The sequence below is a fragment of the Scardinius erythrophthalmus genome (assembly GCF_964197995.2).
Source record: "Scardinius erythrophthalmus genome assembly, chromosome: 17".
Taxonomy (NCBI): domain Eukaryota; kingdom Metazoa; phylum Chordata; class Actinopteri; order Cypriniformes; family Leuciscidae; genus Scardinius; species Scardinius erythrophthalmus.
The window spans coordinates 14,135,181-14,155,793 of NC_138237.1; the positions used below are offsets into that span (position 1 = coordinate 14,135,181).

The 20,613-nt window shown below is 36.9% G+C and overlaps 1 protein-coding gene across 2 annotated transcripts in view; it reads left to right on the plus strand.

Moving 5' to 3' along the window:
- ptpra (protein tyrosine phosphatase receptor type A) overlaps positions 1 to 20,390 on the plus strand; it is a 32,761-nt gene extending 12,371 nt beyond the window's left edge. Inside the window, exons 2-22 of one of the 2 annotated variants that reach the window (XM_081391245.1) lie at positions 2,792 to 2,838; positions 3,057 to 3,144; positions 3,988 to 4,386; positions 5,707 to 5,791; positions 6,047 to 6,120; positions 6,491 to 6,627; positions 7,473 to 7,563; positions 7,740 to 7,816; positions 8,992 to 9,028; positions 9,122 to 9,219; positions 9,421 to 9,540; positions 10,603 to 10,769; positions 11,212 to 11,347; positions 11,429 to 11,578; positions 11,700 to 11,793; positions 12,572 to 12,648; positions 13,970 to 14,104; positions 15,609 to 15,734; positions 15,845 to 15,996; positions 17,110 to 17,245; positions 17,553 to 20,390. In XM_081391245.1, the coding sequence (XP_081247371.1) occupies positions 2,818 to 2,838; positions 3,057 to 3,144; positions 3,988 to 4,386; positions 5,707 to 5,791; positions 6,047 to 6,120; positions 6,491 to 6,627; positions 7,473 to 7,563; positions 7,740 to 7,816; positions 8,992 to 9,028; positions 9,122 to 9,219; positions 9,421 to 9,540; positions 10,603 to 10,769; positions 11,212 to 11,347; positions 11,429 to 11,578; positions 11,700 to 11,793; positions 12,572 to 12,648; positions 13,970 to 14,104; positions 15,609 to 15,734; positions 15,845 to 15,996; positions 17,110 to 17,245; positions 17,553 to 17,627 (2,475 nt within the window). In that variant the 5' untranslated portion in view covers positions 2,792 to 2,817 and the 3' untranslated portion in view covers positions 17,628 to 20,390. Of the gene's footprint in view, positions 1 to 2,791; positions 2,839 to 3,056; positions 3,145 to 3,987; positions 4,387 to 4,514; positions 4,521 to 5,706; positions 5,792 to 6,046; positions 6,121 to 6,490; positions 6,628 to 7,472; positions 7,564 to 7,739; positions 7,817 to 8,991; positions 9,029 to 9,121; positions 9,220 to 9,420; positions 9,541 to 10,602; positions 10,770 to 11,211; positions 11,348 to 11,428; positions 11,579 to 11,699; positions 11,794 to 12,571; positions 12,649 to 13,969; positions 14,105 to 15,608; positions 15,735 to 15,844; positions 15,997 to 17,109; positions 17,246 to 17,552 lie in introns of those variants that run through there. The other variant, XM_081391246.1, reaches the window with a different exon arrangement.
- The last annotated feature ends 223 nt before the right edge of the window (positions 20,391 to 20,613 follow it).

Genomic DNA, 20,613 nt, shown 5'->3' on the forward strand with positions numbered 1-20,613 from the left:
ACGGGCTTTGTGGCGAGGCTGATTTGATTAAATTGTCAGAGATGGATTTCACTGTCAGTGCATCTTCTTTGTATGGAAATGGTCAGCTGTTTGCATTACCTAACTGCGAATTTCCATCCGAATTAACGCTGGAGGGACACAGATTAACATGTAGCCATTCATAGCACAAAATGAGCTAAGGCAGCGTGACGAAGTGAAACGATATCCAACAAATAAAGACACTGTTTGGGAAAACTCGCTGCCACAATGCTACCACATTATGAGTGGTTGCCATTAGAATGATTTCTGAAGGATCATGTGACACTGATGACTGAAGGAATGGCTGCTGAATTGTAATATTTCACAATTTTACTGTATTTTTAACCAAATTAATGAAGCCTTGGTGAGCATATTTAGACTTCTTTCAAAACATTTAAAAGCATTACCCGCCCCTAAACGGTTTATGGAACTTCTTTGCCATTTGATAGTTCATTGGGTGAGATTTGTAATCACTTAACGCAGGATGTCCTAACTCGTTCCAGGAGGGCCACTGTCCTGCAAAGTTTAGCTCTAACTTGTCTCAACACACCAGTCTGGAAGTTTCTAGTAGAGGTCTGCGCGGGACTGTTTTTTTTTTTTTTTTGTCTCGCTCCCACACACTCCACCTAGGTTTTATTCCGCACAAACTAGCTCCCGCTTAAAATTTACTCTGCTCACCCGCTATCTGCTTAGAATGATTTAATTCCCGACCCAACCGATCCCGCTAAATCCCACTAATCTTACATTTAAATTTCCCATAAAGAAAGAGAGAGTGATTGGGGATAACAAATATAAAATGTTGTCTGTACAAGAATTATATTTGTTAATTTTGTCTTATGATACTGTCAACACAGTAAAAAATACCGTTATCTCTATGTAAACCACAAAAACGCAAATTTGTGAAAACAATGACGTCATACCGCATGCGTATTATGCGCTCAGTATATAGACCCGTAGTGTTTTTTTTACCAACTACTGGCTACTAGTAGCCTGGGTCTCCCCATGCTGCCTTGCGCGCAGCACGATTTTATTCACGCTGCTAGGCAGCCTGGACACCATGGACCAGATTTTCCCCTCTAAAAGGGAACCAATCACAGAACGGGGAGGGAGCAGCAAGGCGATGGCGACGTCTATGCGACACACCGAAGCAGTTTGTTTATATCTATGGATCCAACATGGCATCAGATGCGAAGTTTCCTTTCGATGCATTCTTAGATAGTGTTCTAAGTAGTTTAGAACGCAAGTTTATTTCGTCTTCTTCCTCGTCGAATTTCTGTCGCTCTACATACGTCATCTGGTATAATTGAAACGATTGGCTATGAGCTACGTACAGGCGCATTTGATAGACATTCGTAGCGCCCAATAAACGGCTCTGGCCATTCGTAAACCACGCCTCAAATACGAGAAAATGAACATGTGGTTCCCAGACCACGTCTCAATGAGAAGAGGTCTGACGTTAGCCAGGCTAGGCTACTAGTACAGTTTTTCTGAAACTACCAAGAAAATTGCAATCGGTGCATCTCTAGACAAATCTCTTATTGTTGAGCCCTGTAAGAGTTTCAAACAACATGAGGGTAAGCAAATAACAGTTTTAATTTGTTGGGTGAGCTATTCCCATAAGAAAGGTTTCTTTATGTAAAGTCATCGCAATAAATTATGGTGTAGTTCCTGAAATTCTCATGTAAGCAGCTCAAACTGACACTGAAATCTCTTGGAGGGTTACTGGGCGGAGCCTGCTGATGTTTGGATGCCAGGTGGAAGCTGATTGGACCGTCCGAGGAGCAGCAGTACCACGGATGCTCTTGCTTGACGAGTGGCAGACGGGCTGGATTATTTCAGTGTCTGACCCTTCGGATTGGCACTAGGATTATCACTGTTTAGTCAGTGAGACACCATTGAGATTACAGCACGGGTTAGCGGTCAGCCCGCTACCCTCAGGCTCTTGGCTTCAGATGTTGTGATTATATTTTCACTCCTCACATCAAACCATCTCACAACTCAGAGCTTAATCCCCTCGGACCAAATCCGCAGGCAATCTGCTGGATGAATAAAGACACTTGGACGTTGTCTGTCTAGTATCTGTTGCTCTTGTCTTGATAAGTGGCCATGTGCGCCGCGTTTGGCTGGATTGTGTGTAGAGTTGTAAATGGATATTCTTTTTTAGATTTTTCCAAATTGCCATGATGCCAATCTGTTTCATTCATTTATTTTATATAATTGTATTTGTTTTGAGAGAGAGAGAGAGAGAGTTTGTTTTCATGAATTTAAAAACCCAGTCTTATCTGAACATTTCACATTGATGGCATGAGCTTCAAATCTCTGCTTGTGTTAGTCTGAGAGAAATGACTCATTTTCAGTCTCAATACAGAAAGTGTGCCCACATTTATGAATGAATTTATGAATTATTTTTGAATTTATGAATGGCATGTAATTTTATATATGGCAGTAGGTTTGTCACAATAATAAAAATCAGTTGTTGATACCAATATTAGTCAAACTTCACTATTCAATATAATTTTTGATAAAAAAAAACGTAGTTAAAAAAGGTAATTAATTATAATTGTCTTGTTTTATTTTATTGTACGAATTAAATGTTAAAATGTTAAAAATGTAATTAAAACAATTGCATCATAATCTTCAGAAGAATCATAATTCCTCAAGTAAAAAAAAGTTAATTCCAATGTGAACGATGTGATAAATGTATGAAAATACAAATGTTAATGCAGTTGCTGAGTTTAACGATGAATTCTCCATTTCTTTCTGTCATCTACAGGAGATCATTGTGCGAATGAGTGAGTGATGCAGGTTTCGTTTCTTCAGGTAAGTCTCTTCACTCCACCTCCATCAGAACAGCCCGTACCAAACTTTATTAATAACTAATTAATATGATTCTTGACAAGCGCAACAATCCCCATGAGGACGATCCCTGCCAAAACGTCTCTATAGTGCCGTTAACGTGTGAATTTGTGAAGTAGTGCTCATTTATTAGACTGAAACATGTCATCGATTGATTTTGGCTTGTGTGTATTCTGTTTCAGGGCAGTATGGGTGTGTATCCCCTGCTCCTGCTACTCCATGTGGCCTTTGTGGCCCTCAGCACGGCCCAGACAATCCCTGACCCTTCAGGTAAGGCACTTTTATGGCACACAAAAGCTTTGAATAACACAGTCGCATTTCCTCCATTAGGTAAACAAACTAGTTATCCTTTGAAGGCCTCTGTATTTTTTTGGTGATGATGCATTTCCTGCAGAATTGCTTTTACCCCAGATTGATCTTGGCTTCTGAGTTAAAACTTCCTGTAAGTTATTATGTAATCTTAATAAATTGAGATGAATTGTATTTAATCTGGAATATTCATATCAGTTATTGAAATAGGAAATTAAATACAAGTCTACTTTAAAGTATGTGAAGTTGAACTTTTGTAATCCATCAACAAAAACCAACAACACAAAAAATGTAAAAAATTTGAGGCCCAGAAAATTATTCAGGAATTGCCTGGAGGATAGAACATTTTCACATACACCTAATTTTGTGTTGTGAGATACTCGATGTTCAGTGTTAACGTTGAGATCCCAGACTTCAGTTGAACATAGAGTTTTAGGGTCGTTAAGATTTTGAAAATGTTTTTGAAAGAAGTTTATTATGCTCAAGACGGCATTTATTTGATCAAGAATACTGTTTAAAACAGAATGTTGTTTTGCTTATTTTTTGTTGAAACCATCTTCTTTGATTAATATAACTTTTCTTTTGTAACATTATGAATGTCTTTACTGTCACTTTTGGTCAATTTATTGCATCCTTGCCGAATAAAAGTATGAATTTCTTTCAAATAAAATCTTACTAACCTCAAACCTTTGAACGGAAATGTACAATTTAGCATTAATGGTCTATGAAAGTCTGTTACATATGTATATAATATATATATATTATTGCATCTGTTTTTAAAGCTTTAAAATCTCTCTTTCTCAGGTGCAGTCTTGACCACCAAACCTACAGACCCTCCTCCCACGTCACCCTTCATCGCAGTCACCCAGGCGCCCCCATCAGCCACCCCATCTATGACACTGTCCCCTGAACTTGTTGGAACAACAGTATTCAAAGACTCTGACGTTATGGTGACGCCGGAGATTCCCACAGCCCCTCCTGTCGTCCCCCCTCCAACTGCGCTCGTCCCCACCGAAACACCACCTGCCCCATCAACGCCATCTGCCGCGTCCCCATCCCTCACCTCCATCAAGACTATGGTTTTGTCTACATCAGAGATCCCTACACCTGATCTGACATCCACTCAGTCCTCTTCAAGTCCCAAAACAAACACTTCATTTACCCCTGCGGATGCCTCCACAACTGTCGACGGCGACCTTCCAGGTACCATTTCTAAGAAAATTGATCTGTTCTTATTCCAACTATTTGTAAAGAACTGCATTTGCTCTTTCCAGTTATTTAGTCATTCTCTAATCTATTTCTGTTGTTTTTCTTATGTAATGAAGATAATGGGCAAGGTAAGTTCCATTTTATTTGTCACTTTGCTTGCATAACGAATAGTTTATTAGGGGCCAAGCCCCGAAGGGGCTGTGGCACCTATTGTATCCGTTAGTTTTCTTATTATTATTATTCCTTCCATTGAAGTCTATGGCAGCCCTATGAACCGTAAGTAGGAAAATGATGAAATTTGGCACACTTGTACATATGCTCATGAAAAGTAATTGGACCAATTTTGGAGTCTCTAGGACCAACTCTATAGCGCCACCACCAGTTCAAAGATTCAACATTGAAATGGTAATAAGTTTTGAACCATTTGATCTAGAAAAATGAAACTTAGTACACTTGATTCCTCTCATCATGGTGATCAAGACCAATATAGTCCATTAAGACTCCGCCCATTACAGTAGTGGCCATTTTGAAAAGTACAGTATTAAGTTTTTTCGCTACTCCTCTTTCAAAATTTGACCAAATTTGACAAAAATTTACTCAAATGATCTTTGGACTGAGACGCACAGAAATGACTGAACAGATTTTTTTTATTCAAGTTTGTTCAAAAGTTATGGTGTCACAAAGTTAACGAGGTCGACCCAAAATTGGTTCAGAGGCTGTATCTCGGCCAAAAATTGATCAATCGAAACGAAAATTGATACGCTTCATCAGAAGTATGCCCTGAGGTTCCATGCCAAAGTTGGGAACAGCGCCACCTACGGGTCATGAGATATGGAAAATGGCTATTTTGGCCAATAACTTTTGAACAGTTTGTCAGAAAATCTATGTTTTAAAATCTACATTTTAAATAAAACATGAACAATATTTCTGCGATTTTTATTTCTATATGATAAAAATAAAGAAACTTACTGACCCCAAAATTTTGAATGGTCGTATATTAGTATAATTACTAATATGTACTAAGTTTTGAAGGTATAGTTCACCCAAAAACTTAACTCACCTTTAAGTGGTTCCAAACCTGTATGAATTTCTTTCTTCTGCTGAACTGTATACTATGGAAGTTAATGGCTACCGTCAAATGTTTGGTTACTCACATTCTTTCAAATATCGTCTTCTGTGTAAAAACATACAGGTTTGGAACAGCTTGAGGGTGACTAAATGATGACAGAAATTGGGTGGCTAATGTTTAAAAAAAAAAAAAAAAAAAGATTTGCAACTGCAATTCAATAGCTCTTTTTTGTCCTCTAAACTCAGATGACACGGCGATCATAGCGGTGATGGTTGCCCTGTCCTCTCTGCTGGTCATTGTCTTTATCATCATTGTCCTGTACATGCTCAGGTAAGTCCCAGTATTCAGAAACATTCAGCTGTTCATGCAGTACAAAAAGTGCACATAGCATAGATTCCAGCTCAAAAAACAACATAAAGACAAAGTTACAAGCAGTTAGAGCATAGAAGATAATAGAACAGATGAGAAAAAGTGTTCAGAAAGCTCCATTCATTAGGAAACCCACAATGTCAGCAGGGGGCCATGGGGCTGAATGTCCAGTTACCATGGTAATGATTGGCTTTTTGTTTCGCTCCGTTGTGGCAGGTTTAAGAAGTACAAGCAGGCAGGGAGCCACTCCAATTCCTTCCGCCTGACCAATGGCAGAGCTGACGACACAGGTAGGAATAAGAGTGTGTGTGTTTCTGTGACTGTTCTTGGGAATGTTTGTCCTTTAAAGCAGCAAATATATTAAGGTTAACAGTAAAGTACGTTGTTTGGTTTATAAGTTGGATGCATTACTTGTGTCATCTTTTAATTTCCATCTTGATTGAGTGATTTGATTGAAACACATTTGACCTTGAATTGTACTGTGTTGCCCCCTATTGGTTGTCCTGTACACAACATGGATAAAGGACAAACTGCAAGTCATTCTTAAAATATTTAATTGAAAAAAAAAACTCTTTTCTTTTTTTGTGGTTAACACATATATTTATGTTTCTTTCTCCTCCCCATGTTGCTTTCCTGCTCCTTACACTTCCTTTCTCACAGAACTTCAGAGTGTGCCACTATTGGCTCGTTCTCCTAGCACCAACAGGAAGTACCCGCCCCTTCTTGTCGACAAGCTTGAGGAGGAGATGAACCGCAGAATGGCCGATGATAATAAACTCTTCCGGGAAGAGTTCAACGTAGGTGCACAAACACACACACACACACCTCTGATTCAGCAATTGAACTGATTGGAAATTTCACCATCTTTGGAATGACCAAAAAAAAAGGCATCTAATGCAGCGTTCATTTGCTAACGGAATTATCGTAAATATGAGTTTCCTAGTTAAAAATTAGACATGAACTATTTACAACTGGAAAGCTTAGGGATCATTTTGAAAAATGGTTGTCACGAATGGGACACCAAATAGCATTTTGGCTTTAATAAGATTATCCCAATACATAGAAAAGAATAAACCTGGTATCCTCCATTATTCCTGTTCTTTCCGAATGTGACGATCTTGTAATCACGAATTCAGAAGTGGGCAGTAGGAAATTTCTGCTAACACATGAAGGCAGCATTAAATACAAATTTCCCAAAAAGAGTGCACTTTAGGCAGATACATTTGTGCTGTGGTGTATGATGATGATGGGGATGATGATGATGAAGACTTTTATTGCCTGACTAAATCTGAATTTTTTCTTGCATAACATTATGTTCATTCACAAATATTACCCATACTCAGACCCTTAAATATTACCCATACTCAGACCCTTAAATATTACCCATACTCAGAATAAAGTACAAAATTCCATATTAGACAGTATACACACACACACACACACACACACAATTCCAGTTAGTGTAGATATTATTTTTTTATGTACCATATTCAGTTCCAATACAGCTTGAAGCACAAAAGAGTGTTTTAATCTAACTCGATTATATTCCTCGATTATAACTCGATTGTACCGCTGTTTAGATGGTCCCTGTCAATGCTTTCACCCTACTTGAACTGTGTGATTGGTTTCTTTTTTTCTGCAGGCATTGCCTGTATGTCCCATTCAAGCCTCATGTGATGCTGCCTCGAAGGAGGAGAATAAAGAGAAGAACAGATATGTCAACATCCTGCCCTGTAAGGCTTTCCCACAACTTATCTCTAAACCAGAGCTGATAATAAAGCATGCTTTTACCACAACTGCAAGGCCCTACAAAGGAGTTCCTTATATGAAAATGGCTGTACTAAATGAAACATTAATGCTATGAGCCTTATAATCTCCTTTCTTAATTTGTTTCTCATTTTTATCTCAGATGATCATTCTAGGGTGCATTTGACCTCTCTGGAGGGTGTTCCTGACTCAGACTACATCAACGCTTCCTACATTAATGTAAGACCACAAGCGCTAGCCTAGTCATGAGAAGGAGTGCACTGTTACTTAAAATTTTAGCCGATGAGTGTTTTCATGTTACTGCAGATTTTAAAACTTTTTGTCTATTTTTTTTGTCTACTTTTTTTAATACTATTTTGTCTAAATGAATAAAATCCCTAAAACATAAAATCATTTGTTTGAAATGCTACAAGTAAATTTAGGCAGTTTTATTATAATATTATTTATAAAGTATTTATTTATATTTTTAATTATCTTTTCATTTCAATTTTAGTTTTTAGTTGCTCATTACAATGTCATTTTTATTCATTTTTGTTTTTTATTTGTTTAGCTTCAATTTATTTTAATTTCAGTCTTAGTTTTAGTAATTTTAGAACTTAAACTTATTTCATTTAGTTGCCAAGGTATACATTTTTTTATCTAATATTTATATTTTATTTTATTCTAATTCTAGGAATGCATAATATATCAGCCACCATATCGGTATCGGACGATATATGTTCATTTTTTATTCATGTTTTTTTTTTTTTTTTTTTTTAATTAGGCCTAAAAATATATATATAAGCTAATAAATAATGGATTGTTTCCTTCAGCTGAGACACTTCAGATGCACACTGTTCGCCATGATGTTTTTGAATTGCATGAAATATGATTGGAATCACTTCAAAAAAGGAAAATACAGTTAAGTGCAACAAGTCCAGCGCTTGTCTGTCATTTAGGCTACTTAAAATTATAATGAAAACATAATTGTTTGCTTGGGACAAAGCTTTTAATAGTGATCAGGCTCTTAAAATTTTTATATAAATTCGGATTTAGATTTATCTGTTATCAGCTTTCAAATATAAAGAATTGGTAACAGCCAAAATGTTTATATCAGTGCATCCATAACTATTTCCAATTTCTGAAAACCGTTTAACTCATTTTAGATTTGGTTAACAATAACAGCACTGAATTTAGGCATCACAGCATTATAATGTACATTATGAAAAATAGATTTTCATTTGGAAATTTGCTGAAGATTACAATTAACACTATTTTTTAAGTCATTAGAGTTTTTAAAAATTAAATGAGTGTTGGATGAAAGGTAATCTAAATGTAAAAATATGGGAAATAAGCATGCATGTGTAAATCCTTAATAATAATCCTTTTTTCCACACTTTTGTTTTTCTTTTCAGGGATACCAGGAGAAAAACAAATTCATAGCTGCACAAGGTAAAAATGGTTTTAGTCTCTTTCATAAATATCCAAATGCTTTACATAGCTTTTTGATTAATGATTATAAAAAAATCAACTTTCTTATTGCAGGACCAAAAGAGGAAACGGTCAATGACTTCTGGAGGATGATCTGGGAACAGAACACTGCCACCATCGTCATGGTAACCAATCTGAAAGAGAGGAAAGAGGTAAATGCCGCAAGAAATCTATTAGATGTAATCTAGTGTCAAAGAGGAGTAAGCTGATCTTTGATTTTACAGCCTCAGCTCTTATCGCGGTCTCACATAATGGATTTAGAGTGCAACTTTGAGGAAGATGGCCATTAATAAAGATGTATGATCACCGCAGTGATGATGATGATTATGATATACTGTGCTTCATATCCGCAGTGTAAATGTGCTCAGTACTGGCCAGACCAGGGATGCTGGACCTACGGAAATATCCGCGTGTCAGTGGAGGACATGATGATTCTGGTTGACTATACTATCCGCAAGTTCTGCATTCAGCAGGTAGGACCACAAGGGTTACAATCATTACCTCTATATTGGACAGGCTGATTACTTAAATGAATGGAACTGGCTAATTAAGCCAATTAAAAGAAGTGCTAGCTCCCAAAATATACCAACAGTCTTAACAGCTGTTAATGTGAGCTTTTGGTGATTCTTCAATTAGTGGCAGTTTTGATTTTTTTTTTTTTTACCTTTTTCAAACTATGCACATTTATCACAATGTTGATCAAAATTTTGAAGAAAATTGGATAAGGCACATTTTCACATTTTCAGTCCACTTCCAAACCGATCTGTTGTGCGGTTCGACTAAAATACGAACGCAACACAAACCAAAGACATCTAAACGAGCCAAAAGGAGGACGTGATGTTACAAGATATGACCCTAAAAAAGGAATGTGCAAGCATTTCTGATTCCTGAACGGGTGTTGCACATCATAGTTAAGTACAAGGGACTAAATGTATCATTTTCTTTTTTGGCCCGGACCAAAAGAACCAAACTACAAGTGTAAACATCCTTAGACTACCACAGCAACTTTACTAGCAGCCAGTTAAGTATGAATTAGTAAAAACAAAAAGAAATGGACCAAACGCCAGCGTCATGGTAGTGACAGTATTTAGGACAGTGATAAAAGTGTACACCAAAATGGCGTAGGAAAAATTTTAAAAGTTTTTGTAGATGTATTATAGAGGGAGAATTAAAAAGCTTTCAGCACTTCAAAATTAGGAACAGAAAACAAACACAATAAATGGTTTAAAGCTTTAATTGAATTATCCATTTATTTATTTGTGTATTTTATTGATTTTATCAGTGTTATTGTTTCTTTTTTTAAATCATCCAATGTTACAGATAAGTTTCCCCAATTCACAAAGCGCCAAAATATATATATATATATATATCAGTGTTATTTTGGTCATGAGCCACCTTGCCCCCTTGATATCAGATTATAATATTTAAAAAGGCCTATTACTGTAACCTGTAAAGAGACAGCTGTTATTACAAGAAATATTGATGAGATTTTGTTTGGTGAATGATGAGATTGAAAAACTCTTTTGTGTGTTAAGGTGGGTGATGTGTCTGGTAAGAAGCCCCAGAGGCTGGTCACACAGTTTCACTTCACCAGCTGGCCTGATTTCGGGGTTCCTTTCACTCCCATTGGCATGCTGAAGTTCCTAAAAAAGGTCAAGAACTGCAACCCACAGTATGCTGGACCCATAGTGGTTCACTGCAGGTAAGGAGCTTCATTATCTTAAAAGCTTAAGGCCAGTAAGATTTTTACAAAATAATTTAATACTTTTATTCTGCAAGGACATTATAAATTGATAATAATGAGAAATGATTCTTGAGCAGCAAATCTTCATATTAGGAGGATCATGTGACACTGAAGAGTGGACTAATGATGCTGAAAATTCAGCTTTGTCATCACAGGAATAAATTACATTTTAAAATATATTAAAATAGAAAACGGTTATTTTAAATTGTAATAATAAATCACATTATTACTCTATTTTTTATCAAATAGCATAAGAGACTTCTTTCAAAAACATTTAAAAATCTTACTTACCCCAAATTTCTAACAGTAATGTATGTGAGCTGGGTTTTTTGTGCGTGTTTTTTGTTGTTGAAGGTATGTAATGTCCATTCATTAACTGATTCTCAATTGTTCATCTCAGTGCGGGGGTGGGCAGAACGGGGACCTTCATTGTGATAGACGCTATGCTGGACATGATGGGTGCAGAAAGAAAGGTCGACGTCTTCGGGTTTGTCACACGGATCAGAGCCCAGCGCTGTCAGATGGTCCAGACAGATGTGAGCTCATAAAAAAAAAAAAAAAAAACCTCAAGAAATGTATCAGGAAACTAATCTCCCACCCTCTTCTTCTCCCTTCAGATGCAGTACGTGTTTATATTCCAAGCTTTGCTAGAGCACTACCTGTACGGGGACACAGAGTTAGAGGTGACGTCTCTGGAGTCTCACCTGTCTAAACTCTACGCTCCTTTACCTGGAGCTGGCTGTGGAGGCCTGGAGGCGGAGTTTAAGGTGGCACAAACTGTTTGTTTTTTTTCTGTATTTATTTCTTGTGTTCTGTTCTGGTACCATTTTGAAATGTTTTCTTATTTTCTGTTTTATTTATTATTATATCTCTCCTTCTCTCTTTTAGAAGCTTACCTCCATTAAAATCCAGAATGACAAGATGAGAACAGGGAACCTGCCTGCCAACATGAAGAAAAATCGTGTTTTGCAAATCATTCCATGTGAGTTGTGTATCCATGTTTAATAACCAGACTGTGATTTGGGAGAATAACTTCGAAAATACACTACCGTTCATAAGTTAATTAATAAATTAATACTTTTATGCAGCAAGGATGCATTCAAATCAAAAGTGACAGTTAAGACATTTTATAATGTTTTTATATTTTATAATAGCTTTCTATTTATCAAAGAACCATTAAAAAAAAGTATCGCCTCTTCCACAAAAATATTAAGCTGCACAGCTGTTTTCAACATTGATAATAAATCAGAATTGTTTCTTGAACAGCAAATCCGCATATTAGAATGATTTCTGAAGTATCATGTGACATTGAAGACTGAAGTAATGATGCTGAAAAGTCAGCTTTGCATCACAGGAATAAATTACATTTTAAAATATATTAAAATAGAAAACAGTTATTTTAAATTGTAATAATATTTTACACTATTATTGTTTTTTTTACTGTATTTCTGATCAAATAAATGCAGCCATGGTGATCATAAGAGACTCATTTCAAAACATTAAAAAAATATTATTGACCCTAAACATTTTAATGGTAGTGTAGTTGTTTCTAACATGCTCTCTGCTCCTCGGAGTTTCCTAGTTTATACTTCTTTATATTATCCAATTATATCATACTTAATCTTTATACTTTTATCCTTTTACATGTTATACATTTGCCTGCTGCTTTTATCTAAAACGACTTGCAGTGAATTTGAGGTGTCCATTCATCAGTATGTGCATTCCTGTGTTTGTTTCTGAACCTTTGCTGTTTCTTCTAGATGAGTTTAACCGAGTGATCATCCCTGTAAAACGAGGGGAGGAGAACACAGACTACATCAACGCTTCTTTTATAGATGTGAGTAAAACCCGTCTGACTTCAGCCAGCATTTACTCCCAACTAACCGAAATACCGCTCAGTGAACCCTGGAGGTAATGCTACAATATTCTACGCTCTATTGAGAGACCACACAGCCTGCTTTTTTTCTTTTTGGGTGTGGTTTAGAAACATTTTTTAGTCATGAAGTTATTTGGATGCCCATACTGAGATAAGCAGCCTGGGAAGGTGGCCATCGCTCTGTTCCAAGGCCTAGAGACTTATTATAAATAAATGTATTTGAACTCTACACTGAAAAGTATCTGTAATAAAAACTTTATTGAAATCTGAGAGTCCTGAATTGCTACCAATGTAGACTTTTCCAAATCAATCACTTATGAAGTCCCATGATGATTAGGAAGACAGCAGCCAGTAGGGAGCAAGACAATTCAGTATGTTTTGAGACAGACCTCAAAAGTCCGTCCCTCCATAGCAGATCTGCAGTGAGAGTGGGACAACTTTGTTTTGGCTGAAATCCCCTTCACTTCCTCTTTCTTTTGTTTGAATGAAACATTCAATCAAGGTAATCAACAGAGGAACATATCACCAGGGCTGCTACATTGGAAACCCAAGTTGCATTGCAATCTGGAAGATTGCTATACTAACAAACAAAAGCCTGTTTTGTCAAAAGTATTGTGCCTTCTTGCTGTATGTGTCCATGAATAAATGAATATGAATAAATCTGCTTGGTACCACCCAAAGAGTGCTGGAGATCTAAAATATGCAGTGGTGTATGAATGCTTTTAATGTACTGTTAATACAGTAATTATATAAACAACTGTTCAAAAATGTGGGTCAGTAAGGTTTTTCTTTTTAAAATAATACAATTAATACTTTTATTCAGCGAGAACACATAAAATTGATCAAGTTTTATACGATTTCTGTTTAATATTAATGCTGTTCTTTTGAACTTCGTTATTAATCGAATAATCTAAAAAATGTGTCACGGTTTCCACAAAAACTGTTTTCAGCATTGATAATTGATCTTGAGCACCAAAACAGCATATTAGAATGATTTCTGAAGGATCATGTGACTGATGTCTGTAATGGCTGATGAAAATTCAGCTTTTGCCATTACAGGAATAAGTTAAATTTAAATATTAAATATTTCACAATGTTACTGTTTTGCTGTGTTATTTGATCAAATAAATTGTAGCCTTGGTGAGCATAATTCTTTAAAAACCTTTTAAAATGTTACAACCCCAAACTTTTGAACAGTAGTGTGTATCCATGATTACAGTTTGAAAAATGCCCAATGTATACAAGTGCATGAAGTAGACATACTTTGTGTGTGTGAATGCAGGGTTATCGGCAAAAGGACTCGTACATGGCATGTCAGGGGCCCCTGCAGCACACCATCGAGGACTTCTGGAGAATGATCTGGGAGTGGAGGAGCTGCTCTATTGTTATGCTGACCGAGTTGGAGGAGAGAGGACAGGTAAGATCACCTGCTTCCTGACTTTCTGTTTGCAGCATCTGTGATCATGCTAGCTTTGTGTCTTTTTGTGGTTAAAGATCTGTGCCTGGTTGCATAAAGCACCTTAAAAGTGTCACTTAAACCCTCTCCTAAGGGAATGATTTAAGGGTGTGTTGCATATAATCCCTTAAACCACTTCTCCTAGGTAAGGAAAACTGTAAAGTGCAGAGACCCAGGATTTGCCATAGCAAAATTCTATTGCAGGGGCGCCTGCAGGATTTTATCTCAGGGTACACAGAACTACGTTTTTTACTTTACTCCAGTTGCTGAGCGGCCTTGTCCCGGAGCGCGTATTATTTTTAGAGAAACGTGGTCAACAACAAACGAAGCCTCGCTTTCTTTCCAGTCATGTAAATGCTTCACTTTGCGTTGAATGTTTGAACTCAGACCACTACTCTACATGTTTATGGAAGTTCAAGTCCATTCACTAAATTTTTTTTATATAAAAACCTATAGCCTATATTACATTATATATTCTGCCATATAAACAGTATGAAAAACTTAAAATAATTAGAGCACAATTTACTTGCCTCAAACAACACTGTTGGTATTAAAATTAGTATTGTTGTAATTATTGTTGTTGTTACATTTAATTTATTGACACACTTTAATATGTGAATTGTATAATCAGAAAACTAAACACATTTAGCGTTGTCAGGCTTTTATTTGTGTGTAATGGATTATGGTTGCTATAAATTTGACCTGCCACAAGATGACACTGTTTTCAACACCCGATGCTTCGAATCTTTTCCCGAAACAAACAGAGAAAAGCTTTAAAAAGTATTTAGTGGCTTCATTTCTCCATCCCTACTCCTATTATGCCTTTTTGCAAATGTTTCAATTACGTATAGCTGTTTTAGAGAGCGTTTACTCATTATGTGCCTGGTTTTAAACATTAACTATCTGTAATGTCATTTTCCGTGTGTGGAAAAAGCGTCAATTAAACAAAACTAAACTAGCCAATCAGATTTTTTTCATTCATCCCCCACCCATGCACACTTTTGACTTTACACACACAAACACACACCTTTATTTTTTCCCGTTCTCTCTTGCTTTCTCAGTATGATAGCGGTAAGTTTTCACAGAGAACAATATAACATGGATAAGGAAAACAAAAAAGAAAACCAAGTATGAAAGAGAAGGACCAGATGACACGTAAACTCAAAGAGATAAATGTGTTTTAAATATTCTCTCTTCATTTCTGTCCATTCATTAAAAGACATAAAAGAAAATCCATATGATTCAGGCTGTTTCAGAAGAGCTTTTTGATGCGCTGCAGCCCTGAACACTTAAGGTCCTGCAACACTGTTAAGTTTAAGGGAAACCTAAGGGCGATCCTAAGGGAAAATTACACTTTAACCGGACATTGGGATAGTAACAGAAACATATTGCTAGAAAAAACATATTCCATCCCACCTGGTGGGGCATTAAAACAAAAAAAATCTCTTTTCCCCACTATCTGCAGGAGAAGTGTGCTCAGTATTGGTCGAGTGACGGTGTGATGGTTTGTGGGGACATGTCCATTGAGCTGAAGAGGGAGGAGGAAAGTGAAAGCTACACTGTCAGGGACCTTCTCGTCACCAATAACAGAGTGAGTTCACTTCAGAGGATCTCTTGCAACAAAAAATGATTTGTGATTTACGTATGTGTTTTAATTTTATCTCTGTATTTTAATGTTTGCCGTTTTCTTTCTCTCCGCAGGAAAATAAGTCTCGCGCTGTGAGGCAGTTTCATTTCCACGGCTGGCCAGAGGTGGGCATCCCCTCCGACGGGAAGGGCATGATCAACATCATCGCCGCAGTTCAGAAACAGCAGCAGCAGTCTGGAAACCACCCAATCACTGTGCACTGCAGGTAAGCCACACTTCTCTTCTGGCCAATCAGAAGCATTACACTTTATTTTGTATTGTTTCTATTAATATACTTGTATTTTCATATATATTCAGATTGTAATTTGGTGGCTTTTTGAGAGGAATATTCTACATTCCACTTGCAAAACCTATTTTTACTCTTGTTTGCTGCTTTGTGTGTGTTAATTTTGGACAGCTGTATTGTAAACTACCCTTCAAAATTTGGGGGTCAGTAATTTTTTTTTAAATAAGTATCAGTATATGCTCACCAAGGTTGCATTTATTTGGTCAAAATACAGTAGAAAGCGTAATATTGTGAAATATTAATACATTATATTTTTACAATTTAAATTCATTTCTATTTTTAAATGTAATTTATTCATGTGAAGCCAAAGCTGAATTTTCATCAGTCATTACTCATGTGTCTCACATTGACTTCAAAAATCAAGTTATTATGCCTATTTTGGTGCTTAAGAAATTATCAATGGATCAATCATAATTCATTTTTGTCAGGACTTTTTGATGAATAGAAAGTTCAAAAGAACAGTGTTTATTTCAAATGGAAATCCTTTGTATCATTATAAATGTATTTAACTGACACTTTTGAATTTAATGCAGCCTTGCTGAATAAAAGTATTCATTTCTTTATCTTTCTTTCTAATGGTAATCTATATTTAACTTGAAAAAACATCTGTGTGTGGCCCTCCAAAAGGGAACTCCTAAAACAAAAAATAGGAAAAAATGCATGATTTGTGGTTGTTACAGCAGTACACTACTCGGCTTATTACATAAATAGTTATTCAACCTAACCATAATTTTTCTAGCGTGGATACAGGAACTTTTGGTTAGACACAAATGCCAAGTTTAACAGGTCTCACTGGTTTGGCAGCTCAAGTAAGGTTTAGTGGTTTTGTAATGCTGGAAGGCATCCATGGGCGCTTGGTATGACTTAACAAAAACCTGTCCAAAGCGCCGGGTAATGATGAAACAGAGATGGAGAGACTGCTGTGTCCAGTGGGATTTCAGGGTCAGACAATTAAGGAAAGGAAAGGAAAGTAAGAAAGGGACTCATTGATGTCCACAGAGCTGTGTGTAATTGATTTTTGTGCGTTAACAGTGCCGGCGCAGGGCGCACAGGGACATTCTGTGCTCTGAGCACGGTCCTGGAGCGGGTGAAGGCCGAGGGCATTCTGGACGTTTTTCAGACAGTGAAGAGTTTAAGACTACAGAGACCGCACATGGTGCAGACACTGGTGAGAAAACACACCACTCACGCTGCAGGTGTTGACCTGCTGAATTTAACTGGAACAAATTATTATTTTTGTTATAAATATTTTTTATTAAGATCGAGCAGAAGCCTCAGCCAACCGCTTGCGTCACCAATGGACTGCAAGCTGACCATTGGTCTAATATTACAGCACCTAATTAATATTCATGGTCTATGCTGATGTTTTTTAGACAGTTCCTACACCCCTTTTTTTTGTCTGGTTTTGATTCTAATTCTTTAATCCAAACGTCTCAAGTCCCTCTCAACTCATATTTCCCTGCTTTTCCCCACAGGAGCAGTATGAGTTCTGCTACAAAGTGGTCCAGGAATACATTGATGCCTTCTCTGACTACGCCAACTTTAAGTAAAGCCACGTCCACCTGCAGAAAATCGGACAGACTTTCCCAGTCATGCACTCACGTCCACACTTTCACATAAACAGCTCAATGAGACGTACTGCCAGCGCAAAGCAAAAGGGAATCAAAAAATTCTTTGGCCGGCAAGCACGAGAACACGTTGGCTGCCGAAGTTGGAAAGAAAAACAAAAAACAAAGAAAACACCATTAGAGATGCCTTCTTGAATATTTTGTAATATTGCTCTTGTTAATAAGGCCCTTACCCATTTCTCTCAGTGTAAATATGCTCTTGTAATTTTTTTTTTTTTTTGGTTTTGTTTTGTTTTGTTTGTCTGTTTTTGGTTTTAGAAGCCGTTTTGTTGCGGTTTTTAGAGTGACCTTAATATAGTTTACTGGTATATAAATGCATACATGAATATTTTAAGATGGCGCTATAGAGACAGACGCGAAAGAGCGGTAGCAAGATGAGGGTGCTTTTTTTTCACTGGGTGTTTTTACAAGAAAATTCCTTCTTTCTCTGCAGTTGAGTGACTGAAAGCGATTTGAATGGCAGCTCAATCCCACTTTGCTGTTGCTTGTAGCTACGCAACGCACAATGCGGCAAAATCGACCAATCGCGGAGCCAGTGTAAACGCATGCGTTCGCAGAAAATACTTCACTGTGCTTTTTGATTGGGTTCACTGGAGTGTGACGGATAACATTTTGAGTGTTTAACAGGAACCTTTTTGGGGGGCGTGTCTAAGGCATCCCTTAGAATTGTAAGATGTTTAGACTGTCAAGTGTGTCTTTGTGGTGTCAGTTTTGTTAATTTTGCGTGCCAGACCCGACTTGTGTTCTGCCTTGTAGAGGAAGATAAAGGAAACTTAAAAAGACAGATAAAACTAAACCCTTAGTTTTTAGATCAGAGGAAATACAGCTTAACGGACTCTTCACATCATTTTTGTCCCTACTTTGCCTTGAAGTTTTATTCAATAACCCCCCCCCCCCATCCTCTTTTCTAAAAGCACCTTCTGTGTTTGCGATTGTAACCCAGGAAGTGATGCGTTTACTTGCCTGGATGTCTGTTGATTGGCCTTAACAACTGTACTTGACAATAAGGGTTCGTAATGTACAGGCAGTTACCTTTTCCTTCTTTCAAAGTTAAATGATCCCGCCGGGCCGTCTACTTGCAAGGTACTGGTGCAAATTTAATCCAGAAAGTTCTAGAAAAAATGACACATGATCACCTGATCATCTGTTCCTGCCCATGTAAAGGACTTCGGTCGTTGTGCAGAAGTCAATGAGCCCTTTCCTGCTCCACTGAGCCAGTTAGATCGATACACGTTGCTTTCAGTCCGTAGAGTAATTTTAACTTCTTGCAAAAAGAACAGGTAGATGGTATAAATAAGGTCAGTGTAGGATGATTGTCTTTTACATTTAGGTCATTTGAACTAGTTATGTGATTAAAGCTGAACGTGTAAAGCTGATTGTCAGTGGAAAGAGAGTTATTTTCAAGCGAATGTTTTATGTAGGTTAAGTCCTCGTTCCACACTTCCTTGTGTCAGGAAACATAAGTTATATGAAATGTATGTTTTAGCTCCTAAATGTATGTAAACCCAATGGGTGTCGCTCTAAATCACACGCCCATCAGTCATTCCATATTAACAGGGATCTCGATGGAAACTGTTTTTGTTATTTCAGATCCACAATGTTACGGATTAAAGAATTATGGATCTCTAGTACAGCTTCTTACGGGCTTGATATTCCATGAAATGCTGATGGATTTGCTTGAATATTGTGTGAGTCGACTGTTGCGTTTTTGCTTAAAGTCACACTAACCTTTTCCACATGAGACACTGTGCCAATAGCAGCCTCTCAGGGGCAGGATCCTTCTTCAGAGGTGGGAAAGTGCCTCATCACGTTCCTGTAGCTTCAAGCTTATTCCCGCCAGCTCTTTTGTAGCCCGTGTTCTCCCAGTCTCACAGACGGACATTGTGGCCCATATGGCGTATGATAATCTGTAATGGAAACCAAACTGTTACTGGTTGGTTGCTTTTCTGTGTTTTTGGTGTGTCAGATTTTCATGCATTTTTATTTTCCCCTCCTGGAGGAAGCTCCAGACTTCAGGTTGAAATCCCTCAAAACTTAAGCTCTTAATGTATGGAGAGCAATCTAGATCTTCTGGTCGAGAAGGGAAGCCACGTGTCTGGAGGCTCACTTCATTCTCCTGTTGAATGTGACATTGAAATGGCCTGCTCAGATAAGAGAATGAAAGAATGAGGAAAACGACTGAAAAATAAAGGATTCTGCTCTCCAAAAACCCCATTTTGAGGATTTTATCTGAACCTTTTCTGTCTTCGATTGGATCAATTCTAAATTTTAAACCACAGCCTGTTTACGTTCCATGAATCCTAAAACGTTCCCCTTTCTGATTTTTCTTTCCTCTTTATGCACCCCTCTGTACATAATGTAAGGTTATTTATAATTCATTCCTATCTGTTGCCTTTATTTTATTTTTATCTTTCTCACTTTTTTTTAAGATACTTGTATATTAAACTGTACTGGGACCATTTTGAAATGTATTAGATGTTTTCCCCCCGCTTTTAATTCGGTATTATTATTGTCTTACAAGCTTATTTTTTAATTTGCATCTTTTTTTTTCTAGTGTTTTGTTAAATTTGAATATATATGTATATATAATTATATATATGATGCAAATTATATATAATTATATAATGCCAAACGGCCTTTCTAAACAAGATACTGTTCAAACCTAATAAAAGTGCTTGAGATTTTATCTGCTGAGTGTATCTCCAAAACTTTAGAAATGTATAGTTGCCATTTCTGAATATTTACCATTCAAAAGTTTAAAGTCAGCGAGATTTAACACACACACACACACACACACACTATATATATATACTGTATGTGTATATTTAAGAAAAATTTGGTATTTATAAATAAAATATTCATATATAATATAAATGATGTATAAATATATCTACAGTATATACATGCA